The following is a 17811-nucleotide window of genomic DNA, read 5'->3' on the forward strand; positions in this document are numbered from 1 at the left end:
TGACAGCCGTGTGTCCCACCGCTAAATCCACACACCTTGCTCAGGCTGTGTCCTCTCCCCTCCGCTGTTTTGTGTAAGAGTAGTTTTATTCAGTATCTCCATGTCCTCCCTTTTCCTAGCTTCTCAGCCTGGTAGGTCCTGGCTTCTGCTCTCACCCTCCCAGTGACACTAGTCTTGCTGGCCGAGTTCTGACCTTGTGAGCTGAGTCTTAAGAAACGCTTCCTCAGTCACCTCTGCCATATTTGACCTGGTTGGCCCTCCTCCTTGAAACTCTGTCCCTCTGTCACTTAGAGCCCCTGCCCCTACTTTCCTCAACAGGGAGTCCTGTGGGTTTAGTTTCGTTTGTTTAGTCATCTGTCCCTTCACTCAGCAAGTCTCAGCCACTTCTCCAGAGGCCAGTGCCTGAGGCTGTGGCAGTGAACTGGTCGAGCCGGATGTGGCCCTTGCTGTCATGGAGCCTGCTGCAGTCGCGCTGCAGAGTAGCGGTTCATTGTTTAACTTGACAGGTATCTACTTGGTGCTTTCTGTTCTCCAGCTACTGCTGTGCCTAGCATCTACATAGATAATTATGTAAATTATCTAATTATGTAATTATTCAATCTTACTGGTATTCTGTGCTTTAAAGACATACAGGACGCCATGTGCTGTGCCTAGGCGGGCAGTCGTGTCTGACTCTTTGCAACTCCATGGACGGTAGCCCACCAGGCTCCTCTGTCCATGGAGATTCTCCAGGCAAGAATGCTGGAGTGGGCGGCCGTGCCCTGCCCTCTTCCAGGGAATCTTCCCAACCCAGGGATTGAACCCAGGTCTCCTGCACTGCAGGTGGATTCTTTACCGTCTGAGCCACCAGGGAAGCCCAGGATGCCATGAAAACCTGTAATAACAATTGTTGTTTAGTCTCTGAGTCGAGTTCAACTCTTGTGACCCCATGGACTGTCCCCCACCAGCCTCCTCTGTCCATGGGATTTCCCAGGCAAGAGTACTGGAGTGGATTGCCATTTCCTTCTCTGAGGGATCTTCCCAACCCAAGGATCAAACTTGCGTCTCCTGCTTGGAAGGGAGATTCTTTACCACTGAGCCAACTGGGAAGCCCCTGTAATAAGGATACCTCTTCTCATTCGGGGAGGGGGTAGGAATGGGTCAGGGAACAAGTTCCTGAGGAAGGAACACTTAATGGAAGCTTCAATTGGCCAAGTAAGAAAACCTAGATGAGAGGAGCGGTTGGCAGGGCAGAGAGACAGGCATGGGTGGTTAATTTCACTTGTCACTTAGGAAGGTATCAACTGCTGTAGCATCTTAAGAACGAAATTCTGCTCTCCATCCACCACTGTCATGAGCTCTGTGACTGAGACTCGCAGACTCCTTAAGTGGAGCACTCACAGTCGTGGTTCTCCTCCCGGGTCAGGGGTCATTTTGAAATCTCTATCTCGAAGTACCGGAGAGGTTTTCCGTCTTGAGAAATCAGGACGTGCATGAGAGGATAATTAGCTGCGTAAGCTAAGTGTCAAGTGAGTGGTATAGTTAAATACTATTGGAATTCTGAGACGGGTACTGTCACGTAGGTATGGAATGGTAGTGGAGGGCCTTGGAGGTGGTGTAGCTTGAGTGGAAGAGATTGGGAAAAGCAGAGAAGAAAGGAACTGGACGTTTCCAGTAAGAGAACAGAAGAGTCCAAAGGCAGGCAAATGGGACTCCAGTGCTGCAGTTAGGGAAGAGGCGCTGTCCCCTGTGGGCCTTGACGGTTCTCTGCTGCTGGCCTGAAGAGCGCCTTGAAGGAGTTTGAACACAAGGCTAGGGAATTGGGGCTGTATCATTTGAGCAGGGAAATGGCACGTGTGCGCACTGGTTTAGAATAAATCTGGTGGCGATTGGCTTCAAAACTAGGCCCTGAGACATGAGAATGCCTGCTCAATAGTTCCATTCAGCGGGTATTTATGGATCACCTCCGGTGTGGCCTAGGGAAGGGAAAGAGGTGAATGAGCAGGAGAACTCTTGTCTGGGGAACTTAAAATCCTGTGCAAAATCCTACTAGGGATTGGGCTTTTGAGAGAAGGACCTGGAGCCCAGGGGACATGGAAGGACTCTGGGCTCCTCCCTCCCCACCCCTACAGGTTTTCAGGGTTTGGCAAACAGATGCCTGTTTGTGTAGAATGGTTTTCACATTTAAAAATTATTTTTAATCTAAAGAACAGTATTTCATGATATATGAAAATGATGAAATTCAGATTTCATTGTCCATAAATAAAGTTTATTTGGAGCACAGCCTTGCTTGTCCATTTATGTACTGTCTGTGGTTACTTTCGGTACTTCCCAGATGGCTCAGTGGTAAAGAGTCTGCCTAAACCCTGGGTCGGGAAGATCCCCTGGAAAAGGAAATGACAGCCCACTCCAGTATTCTTGCCTAGAGAATCCCATGGACAGAGGAGCCTGGCAGGCCACAGTCCACGGGGTTGCAGAAGAGTCAGACACAACTTAGTGTCTAAACAACAACAAATGGTTACTTCCACGTACATACAACAGTGGAGTTGAGTAGCTGTAAGAGGGACCACGTGGCCCAAAAGGCCCTTGAGTCACCGCATCCTAACATCAGATCCTCCCTCTCTGAAACTGGATGTCCTTCTCCCTACCTCAGGCCTTTCCCTCCACCCGGGCTTTTAAATATCCTTGTCATCTTTATGTTCCTACCAGATCCTCAGCTTCTTTCATCCAGGACCTTTTTCCTCCCAAATATGCTCAAAAAAAACCTATCTTACTTCAAACAAATAAGATTTCATCAACTCAGAAGTCCACTTCTGCCAGTTTGCACCTCCAGTCTCTATCCCTGCCTCTCATGATTCACCTTAAGCCAGACTTTTGGCTTCATCAGTCCATTAAAACTAGTCTTGCTGAGTCCTTGGTTTATTCCTAGCTGCTGGATCCTATACTTTCCCTAGTCCTTCCTATCTTCCTTGTTTTCTCTGAAAACATCCTGACCATTCTCTTTTCCTCAAGACCTTTTATCTTTTGGCTTCTGTGACGTCCATCTCCTTTGCATTCTCTTCCCAGTTCCGCAGTCCTGTCACCCATTCACCCACCAGTGGCGTCTCTTCTTTTTACCAGTTCCCTAAACATTGGTGACGTTCAGGAGCCTGTCCTTTGGCCTCGTGGCCAAGATTTTATTGAGCATCTACTATATGCCAGTCCCTGTGTTGAAATACTTTACACGAATTATCCCTAATCTTTATAACAACCCTAAAAAGATTGATTTTTCTTTCCTCCATGTTGTGAACAGGAGCGGGAGATTTAGCTTAAGTAATTTTCCCAAAGTTACATAGTAAGTAGCAGGGTTGGGCCTTGAACCAGCCTGCTTTAGTATATAGTAAAGGCAGCTGTTATCTGTGTACCAGAAACTCCTGCACTAGACTTTATTTTTTAGCTTCCAGCCTATATGTGTGCCTGCTAGACATTGCTACCTGGCAGTACCTCAAACCCAACTTACCACCTCTCCCCACCCTCTGTCCAGTCCAAAATTGGTGTGTGACCATCTGTTTTGTCATGCAGGCCCTCATCTTGGGAGTTGGTCTTGACTTTGCCATTCCCCATTGCCACCACGCCTCAGCACACTGTTGTCACTAGAGCCACTCATTTCCCCCCTTTAATTTTCTCCTGAATTCATCTCTCATAATGTCCACTGTCAGTTTATTTACTTATGCTGTGTGGCATGTGGGATCTTAGTTCCCTGACCAGGGATTGAACCCATGCCCCCTATAATTGGGAGCACAGAGTCTTAACCCCTGGACTGCCAGGGAAGCCCCGTCACTTCCCTAGTTTGGATTCTTCTCACCTCTGTCTTGGACAGTTGTCCCCCTTCTCTTCACCTCTGCTACCCTTTCTTCTGTTCACTTACCCTTCCAGTCTATCTTCCATAGGCTTCCAGAATGATCTCTTGTAAACCCCTCATCTGGTTGTGTTGCTATCTTGGCTAAAACCAAGATATCTTGGCTCCCTGTTGTCCTCTTCCTCTACTTCACAGCTTAACTGAGGAGGCTTCACTCATTTTTCAAGATTCTGTTTCCAGCCTCTCACCTACTGAGGTGTGTTTGTGGTCTCTTGGACCAGTGTTCTCATTCATCTCTGCATGTAGTTCTCAAGGCGTTACCTCTTTCTGGAATGCCCATCTCCTCCAGTTTGTCTAAGGAACACTCTTTCAGTTAATCCCTAAAAAATAGACCAATAGGCAAACCAAAACACATCCTCAGTTCAGGCGGAACGCCTCAGTCTCCAAGCCTTCACTGAGCCCAGTCTTTCCGAGAAGGATTAGATTTCCCTCTTCGTATGCTCCCCAGGCACCGCGGGTGTGTGCATTGCCCGGCTCAGCACAGTCTATACTCATCTGTGCACACGTGCCTGCTTAAGATGATGCTCCGTAAAAGGAGAGCTTTTTGCCTCGTTCACCTTTCATCTGTGCTGTCTAGCTTGTTGCCTGGGGTATAGGAGCTCAGTAGCCGTCAGATGGATCCCGGTAGTGTGGAGAGAGCAGACTGAAGCGTGGAGAGCAATGAGGAGTAAAGGGGGAACGTGTCTGCTAAAGCTGAAGACTAGGCAGAACTCTTTCTCTTTTCACTTTCACACATTGGAGAAGGCAATGGCAACCCACTCCAGTGTTCTTGCCTGGAGAATCCCAGGGACGGGGGAGCCTGGTGGGCTGCTGTCTGTGGGGTCACACAGAGTCGGACACGACTGAAGTGACTTAGCAGCAGCAGCAGCAGTGCCTTGATATGTATAGCATCAGGACATTGACAGAGTCTTATCACAGAGGCTTTGTCTCATTTTGTTCTGCTCACAAGCGCCATGAGACAGCAGGACATTCAGTTCTGCCGTGTAGAAATAAAGAACCTTTAGTTCCGAGACGTGGAAAGACCTGCCCAAAGTCCTGAACCTAAGCGCCAGTGGTCATTTTTCTCCAGCCAAGGCTGTATTGCTGCCCCTTTCCCAGGAGAGAGATGGGGAAGGTTCGGAAGATGAGAGAGAAGCTTTGGGCTGAACCTGTATGTAGAAGTTAAAGAAAAGGAGTGAGTGACTCAGGGAAGAAGACAAAGAGCCCCACGGAGTTGCTTTGTGGTGTAGGACACGTTTTCAGAAGGAGAGGGCATCGATGAGAAATTTTTTTCCAATACTAAAGGAAAATTGGGAAGGAGGAAAGAGTTTGAGCACCAGCAAGCTCAAGAGCATGGTTTCGTCCGGTGAAGGCAGCTTGCCGAGTGGTTCCACAGGCACTGCAGGAAGTGGAGGCTCCTGCAGATGGCACGCTTTCCAGGAAGAGTGGTGAGGGGAGGGGACCAGGAGGAGCAGTTTGAGAAGTGCCGTACTACCAGATATTCCCAGAAATGTGTGATACACGTTTTTCATTTTGGAGATCTGAAGTTACAGAAGAGACTATGCTGGTATATAACTGAACTAGTACACCTATGACTGAGTATATAAATTTCAGAATGTTTTAAACTCAGTGTGATGTTGGTTGGTTCTCATCAGGTTACAGGCCCAGAGGACAGGATGTTGAGTCGAGCCTTAGAGTCGTATGTGAGCATGGGTGAGTGTAGTAGTATGTGCCCGCTTTAGGGCGTGGGTGTTGAGTGGACACCAGTCTTATATTCATGTAGAGTATTTAACTGCCTCTGCCTTGTCTCTCGTCCATTGCTCTCATCATTTGTTCCCCTGGTGTAATCTGCTCAGCAGGAAGATTTCCCCCTTGTGTTGGAGGTGCTTTCTGTGTCGACAACAGAAGCCTGTGTATCTCACCTGCCTCTCCCGAGAGCCAAGCCCTGGGGGAGTTAGGCGCTGGGCAGCTCTGTTGTGCCACTGACGAGGTGTCCTCCATCTGCCAGGTAAAGCGGTACCAGTGCACCTTTGAGGGCTGTCCCCGCACCTACAGCACAGCAGGCAACCTGCGCACCCACCAGAAGACCCACCGAGGGGAGTACACCTTCGTCTGCAACCAGGAGGGCTGCGGCAAGGCCTTCCTCACCTCGTACAGCCTCAGGATCCACGTGCGGGTGCACACGAAGGAGAAGCCATTTGAGTGCGACGTGCAGGGCTGTGAGAAGGCGTTCAACACGCTCTACAGGTCAGCACCCAGCCCCCGAGCCCGGCTCTGCCACGACCACGGCGCTCCCCCTATGCCGGGCAGACGCTCACATGCGGGGCTTGAAAGAGGGCAGCTGCGCTCAGCTGCCGACAGTTCCTCAGAGGAGTTGTTACTTAAACATGGACACATCCTGGATCAGTTACAGTCAGAAAAGCTGTGTGTCTGGATCTGTATCTCCCAGAATGACATCCCGGCCTGAGGATTTTAGTAGTTGGTATGGAATAATATCTCCTGTTGGCTCAGGAGCTTGGTATTAAGGATTCTTTGATTTCCTTCCCAGCCTCAGCTTGAAGATTAACTTTTTTCTCCCCTCAAGAATTGGGGAGTGGTCTGCTCATCAGCCATTTCTCTTTTCTACCGTTTATATCAGGAGACTTACATTAGTCTTCAGCATTGGCTATCACATAGCAAACACAGTAATAGCTAACACTGGTGGGCTCTAGTCCATAGGATCGCAAAGAGTTGGACACAGCTGAGCATACGTACCTAAAAAGCACTCACTGCGTGGCAGGCAGTGTCCTGTGAGCTGCGAAGGGAATGGAAGCAGAGAGGTTTTGTAACTGGGTCAAGATCCCCTTCTGGTCGAGGAGACCAGAATTTGAGTCCCAGGCAGCCTGGCTTCAGGGTCACACTCACACCACTCTGCTGTATAATTCTTTGAATTTCTCTTTGAGCACAAAATACTGATATTAGTGTATTATGACTGTAGAATTCTTACGTACTTGACCTTGATGCCCATTAAGCTGACGTGGGAAAGCTCTGGCGTGCATTATGACAAAGGGGATTTCTCTGGGGTATCTTGCAGGCTGAAAGCACATCAGAGGCTTCACACAGGGAAGACGTTTAACTGTGAATCTGAAGGCTGCAGCAAGTACTTCACCACACTCAGTGATCTGAGGAAGCACATTCGAACCCATACAGGAGAAAAGCCATTTCGGTGGGTCTTGCTGTTTTCTGTTTATCACTGACTAGGTTTCAGGGGGGTGTCTTGATGTACTCTAGTATTTTTCAAAATGGGGAGGGAATTCCCTGTGCTAGCTCTTTGGGCAATGCTTGCTCTCCCCAGGATAGCTGTAAACCACTGCAGACTGAAGGAGGGGTGATGGGGCCCACGAGCGTCTCCACCTGCTCTGTGGGTGATGGCTTCTCTGCCTTACTCTTTCCCTTTACTTTCACGAAGCATTTACTGCAACTCCCTCATCAGTACTAGAGAAATGCTAAGATGTAGGCTCTCCTCCTGAGAACCTTAGTCTGCTCTGGTGGAAACGAACAAGGAACCAGACAGTCTGAGAATGAGATGCTGAGCACAGGGGCAAGGATACCTACCTAGGGAGAGGGGAGGCGGGGAGGAGGGGTAAAGATACTGAAGCTAGTGGTGCAAGTATTGTTTTGTTTTTTTTTAGTCACTTGTTTGGCTGTTGCTTTGTAATATGTCGTGTGTACATACAAACATTATAGGAGCATCTTTTTTTAAAAAATTAATTTATGTTAATTGGAGGCTAATTACTTTACAACATTGTAGTGGTTTTTGCCATACATTGACATGAATCAGCCATGGGAGTATGTGTGTTCCCCATCCTGAACCCCCCCCTCCCCCCTCCCTCCCCATCCCATCCCTCAGGGTCATCCCAGTGCACCAGCCCTGAGCACCCTGTCTCATGCATCAAACCTGGACTGATGGTCTGTTTCACATATGGTAATATACATGTTTCAATGCCATGCTCTCAAATCACCCCACCCTCGCCTTCTCCCACAGAGTCCAAAAGTCTGTTCTTTACATCTATGTCTCTTTTGCTGTCTTGCATATAGGGTCATCATTACCATCTTTCTAAATTCCATATATATGCATTAATATACTGTATTGGTGTTTTTCTTTCTGACTTACATCACTCTGTATAATAGGCTCCGGTTTCATCCACCTCATTAGAACTGATTCAAATGCATTCTTTTTAATAGCTTTTAATATTCCATTGTGTATATGTACCACAGCTTTCTTATCCATTTGTCTGCTGATGGACATCTAGGTTGCTTCTATGTCCTGGCTATTGTAAACAGTGCTAGGAGCATCCATTTTTATCTATAGATTTCCATTTATATATATATATATGTGAACACACTTACATATTGAATTGATACATGTATAAATATAAGCTTGAAGGAAGGGGTTGTACCATCTAATTTCTCCTGTGCTCACAGCATATAGTGTGGTTCTGGGCATTCAGCAGGGATTGAAAAACAACTTTGGAGTGACTATATGATGTTTTTAATGAGGTAATCAGTTTGTAAGGATCCGTCCTAAATATAACATAGATATATTACTGAAAACTGCCTATAAACATGTCTCTGAATTTAGGCAGGAGGGATTGCTGTTACATTCATGGCATTAAATATGCTGCCTTTCTATTCTCAAATCACTCATCTCATTAGGACACCTGAAAATCAGACAGTCTTCAGGGACAGTCAACTGTTAAACACCAATTAAATGGAAGTGTGTTTTTTAAGAATTACAGATACATTTCTGAGTCATGGCCCCTCTAAAGGCAAGAGTATTTGGATCCTAGTTGGTTACTCTCCAGCTGCTGTGAAGCTTGGGTTGCTTTTTTCCCCATAGGGCTATCAAGGGGATTCTAATTTCTATTCAATTATACGTGTTTTTGTCATGATTAAAACTGCTAATTTTTCTTGAGTGTTAGATGGGGCTTTAGATACAATGATTTTATGTACTTAAAAAGTAAAATGCTTTAGAGAAGCTTTCTATTTAAAGAAATAAAATATTTTGGCGTATAAGTATATGCATTCATTCATGTAAATAGTGACCGAATGCCTGCCGTGTGCAAGAACTACAGCAGATGTGAAGAACTACATGGACCCTGCCCTCAAAGGAATTGCAATCTAGGAGAAGAGATAACAAATGTATGCACACAGAGATAAAATAAGATTGGGAATGACAGGTGCCATAAAAGTAGCATGTAGATAAATGCCCTTGGAGTCCTAAGGAGGGAAATATTACCTCTGGTTTTAATTATCAAGAAAGTAAAAGAGAAAAGTTCTCTGAAGATGACAGATAATCACACTGTAGCCAGTGTATTCTAACTGATTTTGCGCTAGTGTTGTATTTCGGGCCCTGTGCCTATGTGAAAGCCTCTGTACCCATCACTCATATTCCTTGTGTTTCATTTGCCACAGTAGGTTTTCCATATGCGTTCTCATTGTCAATAGAATTCTGTTGCGTCATTCATCAGAAGGCTTTTATTGTTAGGGCCCTCAGCATGTACCTTACCTGTAGGACAAGAAACACGTTTCCTGGGCCAGCCTCTCCCTCTCATCCCAGATTTGTCACCTTATTTTCCAGGGACCTGTCATCATTCCCATCTGTAAAACCCATTTTGTCGATCTGATCATAGTGTTCTGAGCAGCTTTAATTTAAGTTTGTATTTACAAGAGATATTGAAGATAAAGGTCGATTAGCTAATGACTGCTATCCTTTCTGCTTAAACAACTTCCTTAGGTGTGATCATGATGGCTGTGGAAAAGCATTTGCAGCAAGCCACCACCTTAAAACTCACGTCCGTACACATACTGGTGAGTTTAGGCTAATTTTTATCTTTTAACCTTCTTTGAGCCAATAAATACGTGTGTTTCCATTGAAACCTGTACAGCTTGGTGGAGAAAGCAAGTCTAATCAGTTGGCCTTCACCTATAATGTTTGAGTTCCTCTCAAATGTTAAAAAGGATCTAAAGACTGGACTCAGGAGCTTAACCTTAAGAAATAAAGCCGATTCAGAGATACTCAGCAAAGAATCTGAGGGGGGGAAAAAGAAACTAGCTTCTCTTTTAACTTCCTAGGAGCAGGCCATTCTCAGTGCTTTGCTCTGCATTAAATTTTAGGACTGGGTTGATTAACTTGTGGATAATTGATCCAGTGTATTACCTGAACCCTCATTAGCATATTTACTTCCCTATGTTAGGGGAAAGTAGATGTCTTCATCCAGTGAAATGGTTTTATGGTGAAATTAACACCTCTTTTCATTCTTGCAGGTGAAAGACCCTTTTTCTGCCCCAGTAATGGCTGTGAGAAAACATTCAGCACTCAATACAGTCTCAAAAGTCACATGAAAGGTCACGATAACAAAGGAAACTCATACAGTGCACTTCTAAATCACAACGGATCAGAGGTGTGGAGTGTTTTGTCTCTTGTTTTGATCTGGGCAGCATAGAACAGCGACAGTTGTTTATGCCTCCGGTTAAAATGCCTTCTCTCTAAATCTGTTAGCGAGAGAAAAGGAATCAGTGTCAAGATCTATGTCTTTGTGAGGGGGTGGCAGAAGCCAGAAATCTCACCAGGCTCCCTGTGCGTCAGCCCCTGATTCGGCTCCGCCTCTGGTGGAAGAGGTTTCTTGGAACCAGAGGTCTCAGAATGGCTACCAAAGGGTCGGCCAGGTGCTCTCAAAGGGTGTTATTTTCCCATTCATGTCGTGTAAAATGGTACATTTGAACTTGAGTTTTGGACACTATTTAATGATTTGCTTTACCCTTCCATTAATCCATCACTGGAGAACCAGGTGGAGTCTGGGGGTGGGGTGGGGGGGTGGTCCCCTGCCCTTTAGAATTGTCTGCAGACCTAATGGTTCAATAGCCACTGCCTTTAAGGCACTGAACCACAGACAAGCCTCTGCAGAGGTTTAGGTGGTTTTGTCTGTTTTTCTTCACCAAGCCCTCTGCTCTGTGGCTTCTTTCCAGAGAGATCCTGGGATAAATTTACTGTTACTACTTCTGATATGGTATTGGGCACTTACCTTATGTCTTTTGCACCCCAAAAGTGAGAACTGTTATTATTTTACTATTTTATAAATAAAGTGGAAGCTCACTGACCCCCTTTAGAATAACAAGGTTCTTAAAGTATGTAATATGGTTTTGATTTGGGCAGAGACAGCATGATTCTGTGGTTTCTGATTTTTAAACAGAAAAGGATCCCTTTAAAAGGACTCTTCCTACTGTGTCTTGTTGGTAATAATAACTAATATTTACTAAATGTTTACTGTATGCCAAGTACTATGCTAAGTTTTCTTAAGTGAATTACCCTGCTTACAAGAGGTCAGTATTCTTATTCCCATACCACTGACACAGAAACCTGAGGTAAGGAGAAATTAACTAACTTGCCTAAGTATCCAAAGCTTGTAATTAGCACCCTTTAGGCAGACCATCTGATTCCAGAGCCTGGTTCTTGACCACCCGCCCCGCCCCCACATCATAGGAGGCAAAACGGCATTGGTTGCGAAGAGTCTGAATTCACATCCAAGCTCCACCACTAGACCCATGACCTTAGGCAAATGGCTTCTTTGTGCCTCAATCTCACTGTCTGTAAAACCAGATAAAAACACTAAGATTTGAGAGTCTTTGTCCATAAAGCTGCATTTATGAAGTCATGATCCGTTTTCTCGTTTTATAACAATCATAGTTTCTCACCAATAGCTTCTGCTCATTGGAGGCCTCAGTGCACAGGGGTCCAGACTTCACCTCTCTTGGCTGACTGTTAGCTCCCCATTGGAGCGAGTCTGCTCTGGTCTTAGGCTTTCAAAGCTATCAGGATTGCCTTTGAGTCTTAATATCTCTAGCCCAGATTTCTTCCTGAGCTTTAGACATGTATTCAGCCTCCTACTCGATGTCTCCACCCAGCTGTCACCTACGTTTCCCAGTCCTGACGCGTCCAACCTGTTCCTCTTGCAGTCTCCCACATCTTAGTAAATGGCACCTCTGTGTTTCTAGTGGCGCAGGCCAAAAATACTGGAGTCATTCTTGACTCCTCTTTTTTTTTTTCCCTCATTCCACACACCCACCAGCATCTATCAGTTCCATCTTTCTAGAATCTGATCTGATTACTTCATTCAAGCCCTTGTCATTGACCTGGATTCTTTCAATGACCTGTTAAGTGGTTTTCTTAGCACCTTTCCCCTCACTTCTCCCCACTGATACTCCACTCTGATCTTCCTAAACAATGAGGCAAATCATGTCTGTTCTCTGCTTATAACCCTTCAGTAGCTTCTTATATCATTTAAGGTAAAAGTTAGAATCTTTACAGTGGTCCAGAAAGTCCTAGACACTGTGGCTTGCTCACTTCTCTCTTCATTTCAGTTCAGTTCAGTCGCTCAGTCATGTCCGACTCTTTGCGACCCCATGAATTGCAGCACGCCAGGCCTCCCTGTCCATCACCATCTCCCGGAGTTCACTCAGACTCACGTCCATCGTGTCCGTGATGCCATCCAGCCATCTCATCCTCGGTCGTCCCCTTCTCCTCCTGCCCCCAATCCCTCCCAGCATCAGAGTCTTTTCCAATGAGTCAACTCTTCTCATGAGGTGGCCAAAGTACTGGAGTTTCAGCTTTAGCATCAGTCCTTCCAAAGAAATCCCAGGGCTGATCTCCTTCAGAATGGACTGGTTGGCATTCACTTGAGCTGCACCACCCACCTTGTGGTTCCTTGAACTGAGGAAGCCCGCCTTGCCTCCAGGCCTTTGTGTGTGCTGTGCCCTCTGTGTGAATCACTGTCCCCACATGTGTGCATGGCCCTTGCCTTCTTCAGTATCTGCTCTAAGGCCACCTTATCTGAGTCGCTTCCTGATCTGATAAAAGAGCGTCTCCTCCCCTGGCCTTCTCCACTCCCCTTGCTCTCTTATATACTGTGTATTTATTTGTTTTCTTGTCTGGCCCCCTCTCTCTGGTGGCAGGGACTTTATTATTGTATCCCTGAGCCTGGAACAGGGCTTAATACGTATTAGATGCTCAGTGAGTATTTGTTAAATACATGCACGTATCAGAACTTACGATGCATGAGGTAAAGTGAGGCGACCGCATAAAGTATTTGAATCACAACTGGCATTCTAGGAATCCAGAATTCTGAGTTAGCCCAGACACCCGTATAGGAATAGTAACCCCTCAGCGCCACTCTAAGTGACAGTCCCCGAGATGCCCATGCTGGGGACATAGTGAAGTAATGGAAGGTGGACTTTCAGTCAGAAGCACTGGGTCTGTGTTATGTTAATTAGTGATTTTTGGACCGTTCACTGCTAATCTTAGCATTAATTTTCTCATACTTAGAATGGGAATGTGAAATACTACTACAGAGGATTATATTAATAGTAAATGAAGTCATGTAAAATTGCTTTGTCGATGATAGACCAATTTCACAAATATTATTGATTTCATGTTATTATAGCTTTTGTTACTCTGGAGCCTGAGTCATGAGATAATTCTTAAACTCTACTAACCATGTTTAAGAACATAAACAATTTCTTCTTAAGAATATCAGGATTTTAAAAATTGAAATAATTCAGGTAGCCTTTGTTTTGAATAGTTTTTTATTCTATAGACATTTGGAATCTTAGGGACGCTGTAATCAAGTGTTTTATTACATAATAGAATACAGTAAATCCCAATTGTTTGTCAATTAGATTTTTTTTTCTTTCACAGGATACAAATCACTCACTTTGTCTGAGGAATTTAAGCCTTCTGTCCACAGATTCTGAATTTCAAGAAAATTCCAATACAGTAAGTGTACCTGTGATACAGATGTTATTAAAATAAGTGTAAGAATTGAGCCTCCCTTTGGTGGGAAAATTGAGTGAGGCCAGTCTTGGAAGGCTTTCAGATTGAGTTGTGTTCAATGAGTGGCCACTTAGGGTGTTTTGATTTTGTTTCCTGATAAGAGCTGTCGTTGGAGAGGTTGCTCTCTCCGATGCATAGTGCCTTTTGGCCCAGATCACTCACTTGATAACCTCCTGCACCAGAAATAACTTTATTTATTTAGCAAATATTTATTGAGTGTCTACTCCAGTCGGGCAGAGTGCTGGTACTGAGCTGGTAGTGGTGAGGAAGTAAGTGTGGTCTGTTCTTGAGTAGCTTAAAATTCAGCCACTGTAAGGAAGAGCCAGGGTTCCAGTTTGCAGGCTTTTCTTAAGCCCTGCCAGTCTGACCTGAATCAGTCCTTTCCTTTCTCTGAGCACGGCGATTCTGAAGGGGACCATGTCTGCAGGCCCACTGCTAGGGGACAAACCCAGTGTCTCCTGACCTGCTTGCTTTGGCTCTGCCGTTCCCACGGCTCCATGCTGTGTCTTGCAGACCACTGAATCAATCCTGAGCTTGTGCCCCTTCAGGAGGATCCATGAGCTTTACTGGGTCACTGACACTGGTGGTTAAGTATGCATTTTTGGTTGTTTTTCTCTGGTAAATAAATATAGCTTAGGTTAGATTTTCTGTGAGTATATGCATAATAAATAAGGAGGAATCAGTGTGATGGGGAGTATTTGAACAGTTTTCTACAGTGTAGGCTCTTGGGCCTCCCCCAAGTCTACTGAGTCAATATCCTCTGGGAGGGGGGCCTGACCCTGCACAATTTTATATTAGCACACCAGGTCCTGGGTTCTCCTGGTAATGGCAGAATTTCTCTTATCAGACCAGCCCTCCCACAGAAAACAACTGTGTATGCTGGGCAAAATATGAAAACAACTACGTGAAGGCACCAGAGAGCAACCCAAACAGGCAGAGGCAACGTTTGAATGACGGGGCCGCTTGGGAGATAGCAGTGGCACTGGATGGGTCTGCAGGCTTTATGGCTTATCTGTCTCAGAGCAAGCCTAGTTGATACCAAACAGGACGGCTCAGGCTCAGTAAACACTCGCTCTTACTGGAGTGACTACCCGGAGGACAGAGCTCAGGGCAACAATGCGGCACCTGGAGAGTTGCGGGGATGACCTGCAAACGAGAGAACACAGAGGTTGAATCCCAAGTTCTGTTTGGAGCTGTGTCCAAACCTCCCGTTGACCCCTGAATTGTGGGTGTGTGGGGCAGACCCCAAGCAGTCCAGCTGAGGCTAAAGAGCTGGATGAAGAGGACAGCTGCCATCCACTGCAGGGAAGACAGAGCTTGGAGTTAGAGCATAGCCAAGTCACTGGAATGTTATAGCAAACAACCAAATACTCTTCCAAGAAGTGTAACAGAATCCTGAGTCTCTGCAGTATATCATTTGCAATGTCCAGGGTTATCCAAAATTAGTAAACATAAGACATAGGAGAACATTACCTCTACTCAAGAGAAAAGGTCATTTATGGACTACGGAGACTGACCCCAAGATGAGCCAGATGATAGAATTAGTGGACAGGCATTTATAAGTAGCTCTTAAAATGCTCAAGCATATTAAGGATTACTTGTAATGATTTAATAAATAGGAACTCTTAGCAGAGAAATAGAAACTATAAAAAAATGTGCCAAATGGGAATTCTGGAACTGAAAATATATCAAAATTTAAAAATTCACCAAATGGGCTTAACAGCAGACTGGAAATAACAGATGAAAGAATCAGTTGAATTGAAGAAAAATCAATAGAAATTAACCAATCTGAAGGGCCCACCCCCCCAAAAAATAGCACTTTGTATGATTGTTTGGCATATTCATATTTTAGAGCTGATGCTCTAAGTAAGAGTACTGGGCCAAGATTGCCGTCTGAACCACATGGGGTAAGATTTCTGGGTAAACGTCTCCTTAATATCAGAGATCGTGGGAAATGGTTGAGGTATCCACTCCCTGACTGGGACTTGACACATAACTGAGGAGCTTTCTAGAGCCCTGAGGTCACCAGGTGAGGAACCATATGAGGGGACATTGAGTACTTGTGAAAAACGAAAGCTTTTTCTATCCATAATTTACAACAGCAAGAGAGAGGCCTGTTTTTCTCCCCTGGGATCAAATTATATGTTGTGTCCTTGTCCTCCAGCATTTAGTCTTTCAGACTAAGACCAAAGTGCCTTGAATAGGGTGGATTTTGCCTTGCTTGCTTTAAAAGAAATGATAAAGAAATGATAAAATTAAATGATATATTTTTATGAGATCATCATTTTCCAGGTTCCTGGGCAGCCTACATGTTTCTCTGTGTCCTAGGTATGAATTTGGGCTGAAGCTCTGAGGAACAGCCCACTGGGCCTGTTGGCCCCTGAGCCTCAGGATCCATCATGTTCCCAAACAGCTCAGTGTTCTCAAGTCTCTCTGCTCCAGGCCCCAGAGGCTCAACCTGTCTCTCCTCACTTGAGGGGGTGGTTCCCACTCGCTCTGCCCCCAGGGTTATTGCCCTGAAGCCTGGCAGTGGCTGAGTCAGTCCCTTTGGCACTTACCTTTTTTAATTAAAAAAAAAAAAAACCTGTTTATGAAGGTATAATATACATACAGAAAAGTACACCTGTCATAAATGTACAGCTTGATGAGTCATCGCAATTCACCATATTCCTGTAACTGTCGCAGGAGGGAAAGTGTGGGGACAAGAGGATGGTCACATCTGAGTCCCTGGGATGGCCACCAAGTGTAGTTTCTTGGCTTTGTGCAGGAAGGAATTCAAGAATGAGCCATAGTGGAGGGAAAGAAGGGCTCTTCAGGGAGTACTCAAGAGTGTGGACCATCTCGAAAGGCAAGAGAGGCCAAAGAGGCAGCAGGGTATCCGGCTGTCAGAATTGATAGGGGTGGGTAATTACAGAGGCTAATGAGTAGGAGGAGTATTCCAGCTGTCTTGGGGAAAGGGTGGGGATTTCCAGGAATTGGGCCACTGCCGACTGTTTGACCTTTATGGAAGACAACTCATGGCCATTTTGGACCTAGTAAATAAAGTTGCTCAGTCATGTCCAACTCTTTGCGACCCCATGGACTATAGCCTACCAGGCTCCTCTGTCCATGAGATTTTCCAGGCAATAATACTGGAGTGGGTTGCCATTTCCTTCTCCAGAGGATCTTCCCGACCCAGGGATCGAACTCGGGTCTCCTGCATTGTAGACAGACACTTTACCGTCTGTGCCACCAGGGAAGTCCATTTTGGACCTAGTTGCTTCTAATCACTTTATGCCGTGTCCTCAGGCCATGCCATTGGGCTTCCCTGGTGGCTTAGCAGGGAAGAATCTGCCTGGGAATGCAGGAGACACAGGTTCCATCCCTGGGTCAGGAAGATCCTCTGGAGAAGGAAATGGCAACCCACTCCAGTATTCTTGCCTGGGAAATCCCATGGACAGAAGAGCCTGGTGGGCTACAGTCCATGGGGTGGCAAAAGAGTCGGACACAACTGAGCGACTAAACAACAACAACAGGCCATGCCATTCTTTTAAAGGTTGTGCCCTGCCCCTTCCTGTGTCATAACCAGCACGCAAATCAACAAACAGAACATTCCCAACACCCTAGAATCCCCCATCAGGTCCCTTAACAGCTGTTACCTCTTCCTAAGGATAACCACTATCCTGGCTTCTCACAACCTAAGGTGAATTTTGCCTGTTTTTATGCTTTCTATAATTCGAATGTGGCCTATACTCGTTTGTCCTGGCTTCTTTCTTGCAACATTTTGTTTGAGGAATTAATGCATGTTGTTGCATAAAATAATATATAGATTATTTGTTCTCATTGTTGAACAGTTATTCAGTTTCAGTTCAGTCGCTCAGTCGTGTCTGACTCTGCGACCCCATGAATCGCAGCATGCCAGGCCTCCCTGTCCATCACCAACTCCTGGAGTCCACCCAAACCCATGTCCATTGTGTCAGTGATGCCATCCAACCATCTCATATTCTGTCGTCCCCTTCTCCTCCTGCCCTCAATCTTTCCCAGCATCAGGGTAATTTCAAATGAGTCAGCTCTTCGCATCAGGTAGCCAAAGTATTGGAGTTTCAGC

At 45.6% G+C, this 17811-nt stretch overlaps 1 protein-coding gene across 1 annotated transcript in view; it reads left to right on the plus strand.

Annotated features, from left to right (window-relative positions):
• The window catches only part of MTF1 (metal regulatory transcription factor 1), a 38578-nt gene that overhangs the window by 9018 nt on the left and 11749 nt on the right, over positions 1-17811 (plus strand). The window contains exons 2-6 of the mRNA XM_068965983.1: positions 5865-6103; positions 6930-7061; positions 9633-9706; positions 10163-10299; positions 13590-13673. Of these exons, the coding sequence (XP_068822084.1) occupies positions 5865-6103; positions 6930-7061; positions 9633-9706; positions 10163-10299; positions 13590-13673 (666 nt within the window). The remainder of the gene's footprint in view (positions 1-5864; positions 6104-6929; positions 7062-9632; positions 9707-10162; positions 10300-13589; positions 13674-17811) is intronic.

This window comes from Capricornis sumatraensis, chromosome 2 (genome assembly GCF_032405125.1).
Source record: "Capricornis sumatraensis isolate serow.1 chromosome 2, serow.2, whole genome shotgun sequence".
NCBI classification, from domain to species: Eukaryota; Metazoa; Chordata; class Mammalia; order Artiodactyla; family Bovidae; genus Capricornis; species Capricornis sumatraensis.